At 54.2% G+C, this 9,888-nt stretch overlaps 1 protein-coding gene and 1 long non-coding RNA gene across 3 annotated transcripts in view; one reads left to right on the top strand and one right to left on the bottom strand.

The window, feature by feature from the left end:
- LOC105554574 overlaps nucleotides 1–1,595 on the bottom strand; it is a 52,822-nt gene extending 51,227 nt beyond the window's left edge. The window contains exon 1 of the long non-coding RNA XR_001008348.1: nucleotides 1,358–1,595. This is a non-coding gene — a long non-coding RNA (uncharacterized LOC105554574). The remainder of the gene's footprint in view (nucleotides 1–1,357) is intronic.
- A 112-nt stretch (nucleotides 1,596–1,707) lies between these two features.
- On the top strand, nucleotides 1,708–8,793 carry EMX2 (empty spiracles homeobox 2). Of its 2 annotated transcripts, XM_012001112.1 has the most exons (3): nucleotides 1,708–2,915; nucleotides 4,877–5,061; nucleotides 7,309–8,793. In XM_012001112.1, the coding sequence occupies exons 1-3, from the start codon at nucleotides 2,510–2,512 to the stop codon at nucleotides 7,474–7,476; spliced, it is 759 nt and encodes a 252-aa protein (XP_011856502.1). In that variant the 5' UTR covers nucleotides 1,708–2,509; the 3' UTR covers nucleotides 7,477–8,793. The 2 variants fall into 2 exon arrangements, with proteins under 2 accessions (XP_011856502.1, XP_011856503.1); XM_012001113.1 differs by lacking the exon at nucleotides 4,877–5,061.
- The last annotated feature ends 1,095 nt before the right edge of the window (nucleotides 8,794–9,888 follow it).

The raw sequence follows: 9,888 nt of genomic DNA, 5'->3' as shown, positions 1-9,888 counted from the left end.
TGTCTCCCACTGTAAGGGCAAAGCTGAGGCGCACACCTGTCTCGTGTGAAGATGTGTATGTATGTTCCCTGGGAAGGTGTGGAGTGGGGGCAACAAAGATGATCTCTGCCAGTTCCCCACGAATCTCTCTGGTGCCCTGACGACCCCGGAAAATACTGCTCCCAACTCCTCTCTTGCCTGGTTTCCCAAAAGAGGTTTTTGGACACCTGCCCCAACACAACATTTTATCTGGAATAAAGGAGTAATTGACACAAACATAAATATACAGTAGATGAAACCAAGGGAGGAAGCAGGTAACTTGTCCTGAAACCTGTCCCCTCAACTATGCTTCTGGTGGCAGTGCAGCCTGGCTCACTGTGGACTTCACTCTTCTCCCCCCATTCCCATCGGCTTCTCCCCGCATTTCCATCGGCTTCTCCCAGGTCTCACGGCAACCTAGTCACCAAACACAGGCATTTCTGCATTCTTAGGAGAAATGACAGGGGCCTGGGAGTAATAGTTTTAAAGGACGCTAGACTTTTTTTTTTTATTATCATTAATTGTAAACGTGCAAAATACCTGCTGGTACTTCACTTTAGAAGAATGTAATGGTAAAAAGAAAAAAAGGAAAAAAGAGGCGGCTGATGAATAGATAATAGATCTTTAACCACCAATAAACAGAGAGCAGCGCCAGCAGCCTGGGGATGTGATCATAATTATGCCGCCGCGCGAGCCAATGGGGACGAGGGAACTCGGTCCTAAAATCATCCCAAAACCGAAGGCGAGCTCGAAAATGCGGACAGGGCCTGGGACCGGAGAAACGATCCATAATCCCTAGTTGCACTGGGTTTGCACAGCAACCCCCCCTCCCCGGGACAACAGATGGCATAATAATAATAGAAATAATAATAATAAAATAATAGCATCCATAATAATAATAACATTGACCACAGTAACAAAAATAATTACGTCAGAACCATGATAGTACGGTAGTACCACATCAGGCTCTCCCCTGACCTCGGACTACCGCTCCCAGATATTCCAGAAGGAATTGTTTTGGGGAAGGAGGTGAGCACCCTCCCAGACAGAAAACGCTGGAGACCGTGGGGCGAGAGCGGGAGCGAGTTGGAAGCCCACTGCTTCAGCGGGGTCTGCAGCTCCCGGTCTCAACTCGCAAACGAACGAGCCGGGTCAAGACTCGCGAACGCACCGACCCTGGGACCTCGAGGCTAAGCGTGGTTGGTGGGATGGGAGGACCCCGCACCCCCCACTCCAGGATCCCTCCTGGCCTAGGAAATCGCTGGGAGTTTTGCTAAGGGTGGGGATTGGTATAACCGAACAGCGCCTTTAGCCCAGGAACCAGCCCCCGCCCGCTTACCCTCGCGGTGCTCCTGGGACGATCCCAGTTCCCCCGACGCAGGGCCGCGTAAGGCAGCAGCGGCGGAGCGCTAGGCGAAAGGAATCTGTTTGTCCGTCTGTCCCACCAGCTTGGGCTCAGCAGGCTCCGGATTCAGGGGGCCGCAGCGGAGGCGGCGCCGGCCAGGGACTCTGCAGGGACCGGGGTGCCCCGGAGGGAGTGGTGCTGGTGGAGGAGGAGGCGGTGGCTGAGGGGGAGTAGGTGGGGAAAGAGGAGGAGGAAGAAGAGGAGGAGGAGGAAGAAGAGGAGGAGGAGAAGAAGAAACCGGAGGAAGAGGAGGAGGCGAAGGAGGAGGAGAAGCCGCAGCGGGCGCCGCAGGAGCGAGTGAGCTGGGAGCGAGGGGCGAAGGCGCGGGGAAGTCCGGCGGCCCGGCGGGCGGCGGCAGGCTCGGCCGAGGCGGCGGCGCCGACTCCGTTCCACTCGGCCGGGATCCAGGCCTCCGGGTTCCCAGGCGCTCACCTCCCTCTGACGCACTTTAAAGAGTCTCCCCCCTTCCACCTCAGGGCGAGTAATAGCGACCAATCATCAAGCCATTTACCAGGCTTCGGAGGAAGCTGTTTATGTGATCCCCGCACTAATTAGGCTCATGAACTAACAAATCGTTTGCACAACTTGTGAAGAAGCGAACACTTCCATGGATTGTCCTTGGACTTAGGGCGCCCTGCCCGCCTTTTGCAGAGGAGAAAAAACTTTTTTTTTTTCCTCCCCCGAGAACTTTCCCCCCTTCTCCCCCCTGCCTCTAACTCCGACCCCGCCACACCATCTCGCCAAAAAAAAAAAAAAAAAAAAAAAAGAAAGAAAAAAAAAAAGAAAAAAAAATTACCCCAATCCACGCCTGCAAATTTTTCTGGAAGGATTTTCCCCCTTCTCTTCAGGTTGGGCGCGTTTGGTGCAAGATTCTCGGGATCCTCGGCTTTGCCTCTCCCTCTCCCTCCCCCCTCCTTTCCTTTTTCCTTTCCTTTCCTTTCTTTCTTCCCTTCCTCCCCCCACCCCCACCCCAAACAAACGAGTCCCCAATTCTAGTCCGTCCTCGCCGCGGGCAGCGGGCGGCGGAGGCAGCGTGCGGCGGTCGCCGGGAGCTGGGAGCCCAGGGCGCCCGCTCCTCGGCGCAGCATGTTCCAGCCGGCGCCCAAGCGCTGCTTCACCATCGAGTCGCTGGTGGCCAAGGACAGTCCCCTGCCCGCCTCGCGCTCCGAGGACCCCATCCGTCCCGCGGCACTCAGCTACGCTAACTCCAGCCCCATAAATCCGTTCCTCAACGGCTTCCACTCGGCCGCAGCCGCCGCCGCCGGTAGGGGCGTCTACTCCAACCCGGACTTGGTGTTCGCCGAGGCGGTCTCGCACCCGCCCAACCCCGCCGTGCCAGTGCACCCGGTGCCGCCGCCGCACGCCCTGGCCGCCCACCCCCTACCCTCCTCGCACTCGCCACACCCCCTCTTCGCCTCGCAGCAGCGGGATCCGTCCACCTTCTACCCCTGGCTCATCCACCGCTACCGATATCTGGGTCATCGCTTCCAAGGTACGTGCCACGTCGCGGAACTGCAGAGCGCCGTTCCCGCCGCATCCTTTACTGCCCCCGGCCTGCTCCGGGTGGGCGCTTGGCAAGGCCTGGGCGGAGGTTTCTCCGGCTCGCGGGCCAGCGCGCCCTGTTGGGAAACTAGGCGGCGCGGGGCCGGTGGTGGTGTGGATCCCCAGTCTCCTAAGCTACGACCAGTTTGAAGTGATAGCCTGCGGGCTGCTTGACCCTTTGGGAAGGGGTGCGAACGGAGAAGTTGTCCCCCAGTGCGCTCGTATCCGAGCAGGCTGTGCGTGCCCGGCGCCGCGGAGCCCAGAGCCTGCGGGGTCTCCAGGCTCCTGGTACCCTCGGCAATGCCCCCAACCGTCCTGGCTCCGAGGGGCGCGGACAGGACTCGGCCGCCAGGCTTGCTTTCGACTGCGTTCGACCCTGTTCACCACCCACTTTGCGCCCCTTCAGTCCAGACCCACCACTTCTTGGTCTTCCACCCTCTTCTGGAGGCGAGAGGACCCTCGCGCCCCCGGCGAAAAATATGGGATTTGTTTTTTCTTTCCTGCTTTTCGGAGGCCTGGGGAGGGGCGGGAACCCGTGCGGGAGGAAAGCGCCAGGGCTCGGCGCTCTCGCCGCGACCTGCTTAATTGGGGCGCCGAGCAGCCGCAGCGGGAAGGCAGGTTCGGTCTGGTTTTTGTTTTTCTTTCTTTAAAAAAAAAAAAAAGAAAAAAAAGAACCTGGTCAGAAACTGTCTTAGAGGGAAATATCTGTTCGCGTGTTTTCATTTATTGAGATTTTTGACTTGTTTTTCTCTGGGAACGGGGTGGGAGGAGGAGAGTTAAAACTTCAGAAAAAGGGATAGTTTACCGATCGGAGTCGGTGAAAGATCTACCTCCGGCGGCAGCCGATCAATACTCCAATACTCCGCGGCTTGTCCACTCATTAACCCATTGCGTTCCTGCCAGAGCCTAGAGTCGGGTAGATGTCACCCCCCTCCCCATATTTAAAAAAATCAAACCAAAGGAAGAAAAAAAAGGAAAACCTTTTACCCTTAATCCCGAACTAGATTTGCCTGCATCCTGCCTGGGCTGTCGGTTTGTTTTTCTTTGTTTGGGTTTTCGGTGAATCGATTTCCTATCCTAATGAGTGAACCCCAAACTCTGAGGCTTTGCTCGAAAAGTTTAGGGTTGCCCTTCCTCATTCTCTATCAGTCATGCTCATGGTCCCCCCACCAGACCCGGAGCCGCTGGGATCTTCCTGCGTTTCAGACTGTCCCGGCGGTGTCTGCAACTCGGTAACCCCACCCCCCCGGGTTTCGATCTCTTCGCTCGCGTTTCTCTTCTAGTTCTCCGGAGCCGGGAGCCCCGGAGCCCAGTTCTCGAGAGGCAGCAGCGGCTGTATCCGGGCACACCCGCAGGCGAGATTTCTGTCCCGATCGGGCTGCAACGACTCGCTCCGCCTCTGTACTTTTCCGGAGGGGCAACAAAACAAATAATTTAAAAATAAATCTCCAAGAAAACTCTGGAGAGCAGCCCGCCGCCTTTCCACCCTGGGTCAAAGTTCCCCGAGAGGTTAGAAAGAAGAGAAGGTCGTTTCTTCGGGCTGTGGGCGCCAATCCCCCGGCCAGGCTCTGCAGCTCCCTCCCCTGCCCACAGCGCCCGGCGAGGAGGTGGCGAGGCCCGCGGCGCCAGGGCGGCTGCGGAGCCGGCCGAGGTCAGGAGCCTGGGGGACTGGTCCCGCCGGGGCAGCGGCTGGTTGGGTGCCGCACAGGTGGACACCCAGCGTTGCGGGCCGGGCAGCTGAGCCGGCGTTCCCTTCGTGAGCCCTTGGGAGGACCACCGACCCCCGCAGGTCGAGCGGCGCCAGCTATGCGAAGGCCCTGAGCGCGGTGACTGGCCAGCCCGGCTCGGGAGAAGTGCGCGGCTCTGGTCAGAGCAGCCCCCCTAATGGGATTTCTGCTGTGCTCCCCGCAGGGAACGACACTAGCCCCGAGAGTTTCCTTTTGCACAACGCGCTGGCCCGAAAGCCCAAGCGGATCCGAACCGCCTTCTCCCCGTCCCAGCTTCTAAGGCTGGAACACGCCTTTGAGAAGAATCACTACGTGGTGGGCGCCGAAAGGAAGCAGTTGGCACACAGCCTCAGCCTCACGGAAACTCAGGTGAGTGCGGCCCGGGCGCGAGGGACCCATCTGGGCGTGCGCCCCCACCCCAAATCTGGCTCTCAAGCACACCCATGAGCACGGAGCTCTGTGAGGGCCTTCCGCACAGGTCCTGGTAGCTGGTTCCACGCCTGGGCTCGGGATGTATGTCTCAAGGTGCTTGGCTTTGTTGGGTTCCAGAAAGGGGCTGTAAGTGCCAACCTGCCCCAGGTTCTGGGGAAACGCGCCGAGTTGTTTCTCTGTCCAGTTGGGCATGTCCTGGCTAAGACATCCCTGCATTTCTGGTGAGACTTTTGGTGAGAGTGTGAGGACCCTGCTGGGGTCCAGGAAGAGGGAGAGCACAGTGGGGTTTCTGGGTGTTTGGGGCTGGAGACTGGCAAGGACAGGATGTGGGTTAAAGATGAGTTCTGAGCGACTACCAGCCCATGGCTCACACCGTCGGCTCCAGTGACTTCGCTGAAGGAGATGGGCGATCAGAAGGTGGAGGGCAAGCGTCCTGTGTGTACTCTACATCAGAGAAATAAAGCTGGGAGGCTGCAGAGAGAGGGTCTGCCTCAGGGCACAGGCCTTCTGCACAGCAGGGTCCCTGGGCGGGCCTGGCTTGGGCTTATCCCAGGGTGGGGAGGGGGTTTAGGACTACAGTAGGCGCTACTGTACACGGAGCCGCAGGGTGGGGTCAAAGTTCCCAGCAAACAGTAACGTTTTTGGGCAGATTAACTTGTAACACTTTTCCTGGGTAGCGCAGAAAGGTCGAGCCTTTTGTTTTAAAACATGTTCCCCACCCCAAAACCGAGGAGGGCCTGGCGGGTTTGTGCGGAGCCCGGCACAAGGCGCGGCCCGGCTGATTTCTCCTGGACAGCCGAGGCGGCGGTGGTCTTTGTCCGCCTCGCTGCCCACGCTGCCTGGAGTCTTTGTGTGCGTGTCAAGCCCCGAGCGCACCGACGCGCGCCTTGGGCCAGCGCCGGGGAGAAATGAACCGTCCTCCCCCTCAATTAGCAAACTCAAAGCAAATTAAATTCAGCCTTGTTCCCGCTCAGCTTTTTCACGGAGCACTTTGGGGGACTGAGGCTTTCCGGGAGAGCAAGACGGACCGACCAGCGGCCTCAAAGGAGGGAATGGAGTGGACCCCAGGGGTCCAGGGACTGGCACTGAGCTAGGGTACTGTTATCCAGATAGGATAGGAGTTGTGGGGAGATGGTATCAGAGGTGCAGTCTCTGCCATCTCCCTTACCTGTACCCTCCTGCTGGGAAGATTGGACCTTGTTACTGTCTGGTGGCTGAATGAGGTCCCACCACTCAGCTTTCCCAGGGCCCATGGGATGGCAGCTGACTCCCACCTCATTGCTCCTAAGACCTCTCAGAGCCACTCTGGTTAGGCCCAGCCTCCAGCCCCACCCTGGTGGGAAGTGATGGGACTGGGGTCCGAGGCTGTGTGACCAACAGCCTGTTCCGGGGCTGCTTAGGAGGAGGGAAGAGGGAGCTTGCTGTCATCTCCCCTCCTCTTAGTTTCTCTCTTACTTTCCGTGTAACTGACGGTCTTTCAGAAGCTTTCAGTTTTGAACCCATTTTCCTAGCTATAAAGGTACAGCTGGGTTGGTCTGGAGGCCTGCACACTCCATGCCCCTCCTGGCCTCCTCCAGCCCTATCCCCTTCCTGCTCACCTGTGAGAATCCTCTGCAGGGAGGATGCAGCGCAGGCAAACCCTGATCGCCTACCCAGGGCCCCGGCCACGAAGAGAAGACGCTATATTTAGGAAACACTGCCCAGATCAGCAGAAAATAGAAAGCACATTGGGCCCTGAGGGAAGCTGCAGCAGCAGCGGACTGAGGTCTCCCTTGCACTGGTTTGCTGGAGGGAGTTAGGGACATGTCTCTTTTTATTTTTAATCACTTACTATTTTTGTAGGGGCTTCCCATGCTTTGCAAGGCTTTGCTCTCTGCGGGATATAGATGCCATGTGCAGGGTCAGGAGAGAGGGGACTCAGTGCACTGCGGGCCGCAGGGCCCTGGGGAAAGGCTCTTCAGGAAGGCTCAGAAGGACAGGGAGCTGGGCTTCTTTTCCACCAGGCACTAAGGACCCTGCTCCCTGAGGGCAGGCCTTGGGGAGGCTGGACCTTAGGACTTGCATCTGGGGGACTGGGTCTTTGCTGAGTCTGGAACTGGAGTCTGGGCTGGGTGAAAGGATCAGGCACTTGATAGAAGGGTGCTCTGAAAGAACTAACGCACCCCATCGGCCTCTCACCCGCAGGTAAAAGTATGGTTTCAGAACCGAAGAACAAAGTTCAAAAGGCAGAAGCTGGAGGAAGAAGGCTCAGATTCGCAACAAAAGAAAAAAGGGACGCACCATATTAACCGGTGGAGAATCGCCACCAAGCAGGCGAGTCCGGAGGAAATAGACGTGACCTCAGATGATTAAAAACACAAACCTAACCCCACAGAAACGGACAACATGGAGCAAAAGAGAGACAGGGAGAGGTGGAGAAGGAAAAAAACCCTACAAAACAAAAACAGACCGCATACACGTTCACTGAGAAAGGGAGAGGGAATCGGAGGGAGCAGCAGCATGCCGCCAAGACTTTGGACAGCGAGGGCACAGGGTCCCAACCCGAGGCCGTGCCAAGATGGCAGAGGATGGAGGCTCCTTCATCAACAAGCGACCCTCGTCTAAAGAGGCAGCTGAGTGAGTGAGAGAGACAGAGAGAAGGAGAAAGAGGGAGGGAGGGAGAGAAAGAGAGGGTGAGAGAGAGAGCAAGAGCTGAACGTGCACTCTGACAAGGGGAGCTGTCAGTCAAACACCAAACCGGGAGGACAAGATGATTGGCAGGTATTCCGTTTATCACAGTCCACTTAAAAAATGATAATGATGATGATAAAAAGCACGACCCAACCAGGCACAGGACTTTTTTTTTTTTTTTTTTGCACTTCGCTGTGTTCCCCCCGATCTTTAAAAATAATTAGTAATAACAAATGAAAATTCCGTGTCTAGCCCCATCCCACATCTGTTTCAAAACCTTGAAATGCATGTAGCAGTTGTTGGGCGAATGGTGTTTAAAGACCGAAATGAATTGTAATTTTCGTTTCGTTTTAAAGACAGGTTCTGTGTGCTTTTTATTTTGATTTTTTTCCCCAAGAAATGTGCAGTCTGTAAACAATTTTTGATACCTTCTGATGTCAAAGTGATTGTGCAAGCTAAATGAAGTAGGCTCAGCGATAGTGTCCTCTTACAGAGAAACGGGGAGCAGGATGACAGGGGGGCTGGGGGTGGTGGGGGAGGGTGCCCACAAAAAGAGTCAGGACTTGTACTGGAAAAAAAAAACCCTAAATTAATTATATTTCTTGGACATTCCCTTTCCTAACATCCTGAGGCTTAAAACCCTGATGCAAACTTCTCCTTTTAGTGGTTGGAGAAATTGGCCGAGTTCAACCATTCACTGCAATGGCTATTCCAAACTTTAAATCTATCTATTGCAAAAACTGAAGGACTGTAGTTAGCGGGGATGATGTTAAGTGTGGCCAAGCACACGGCGGCAAGTTTTCAAGCACTGAGTTTCTATTCCAAGATCATAGACTTACTAAAGAGAGTGACAAATGCTTCCTTAATGTCTTCTATACCAGAATGTAAATATTTTTGTGTTTTGTGTTAATTTGTTAGAATTCTAACACACTATATACTTCCAAGAAGTATGTCAATGTCAATATTTTGTCAATAAAGATTTATCAATATGCCCTCAGAGTAGTCGTCTTGGGAAATTGAAGTGGATCTTTAAAAATGTATCTCAGTAATTTGAGTGTGGTCCTTCCCCAACTAGGCTCAAGAAACCCAGGCTCCTCACCCACAAAAGGGCCAGTTTGGTGGATTCTCAGGCATTTTAAAGAAAGATGAGGGTGGAGAAGGGAGAAGATTAGGAAAACTTAAGTCCTTCAGAATGGGAGAAAAGTTTTCCAACCAGACCTTTGCCCATTGTATGCCCTACTGAGGGAGTTTAGTTTGAACTTTGGGTTAAAATGCTTACTTCTCTTAACTTCTAGTTATTAAAAAAATACTGGACATGTAGTTGCACATTGAAGACTACTCTCCCAGAATATTGGGGAAAACATGTAGCAGAATCAGAATCTTGCAACTTCTAAACTTTCTGACTTTAAACCCCGAAGTACAAGTCTTACTTTTCCTTCCTTTCTTTCCTTCTCTCCCTGGCTCCAATCTGCCAAAGGTGATGGGCCGAGCCCAAGGGCCTCAGCAGCCTTATAAGGCAAGCGTTCCGAGAAACCTTCAACTCTTAATTTTAACATTAAAGAAAAAGTTGTAATCAGACTTGGAGGAAACTTAGCTTTTTTCCCTCCCTCCTTCCCCCTTCTGGGGGTACGAGGTTGTTTTTGCATGCTTCATTTGCTTCTTATCCTGATAGGCTGCATTAATCAGTTTTATTTCCATTGATAGAGAAACCTCGTCTGTTCTGTTCGAGCTACAAAGCGTCCTGCGAGCTTTTGTGAAAGTGCAAATCAGTTTAAGCAATTATCATACCAGGAATATGAAGGGGAAAGAGGAGGCCTTGCCCAGTGGTCTCCTTTAATCTCTTAATCCATGGATCCAGGGGGGCTGCCTGGACATAATTTAGGACAATCTCCCCACCCTTTACACTGTGATAAGGCCAAGTTACAATGCAGGGCAAAAATACAAGCTTTGTTAACATCCTGCCTTGAAAAGTTAAGATTAGACATTCCGTGCACGTGTGGGGACTATAGGGCACTATGGAAATTTTTTCTTTCTTTTTTTCCTCCTCTTCTCTAAAGTAGAATTCGTTCTCCGTCTCTTTCTCCTTTCCCCCAT

Source organism: Mandrillus leucophaeus, unplaced genomic scaffold (genome assembly GCF_000951045.1).
Source record: "Mandrillus leucophaeus isolate KB7577 unplaced genomic scaffold, Mleu.le_1.0 Scaffold65, whole genome shotgun sequence".
Classification (NCBI taxonomy): Eukaryota; Metazoa; Chordata; class Mammalia; order Primates; family Cercopithecidae; genus Mandrillus; species Mandrillus leucophaeus.
Note: the sequence above shows the minus strand (reverse complement) of the source record. Positions and strands in the feature narration are given on the sequence as shown.

Bases quoted from the DNA above. Each gene is read 5' to 3' on its own strand.
- EMX2 (XM_012001112.1), top strand. From the start codon at position 2,510: ATGTTCCAGCCGGCGCCCAAGCGCTGCTTCACCATCGAGTCGCTGGTG. The intron at 2,916-4,876 runs GTACGTGCCACG...TGCTCCCCGCAG, and splicing joins TCTGGGTCATCGCTTCCAAG to GGAACGACACTAGCCCCGAG. The intron at 5,062-7,308 runs GTGAGTGCGGCC...TCTCACCCGCAG, and splicing joins TCAGCCTCACGGAAACTCAG to GTAAAAGTATGGTTTCAGAA.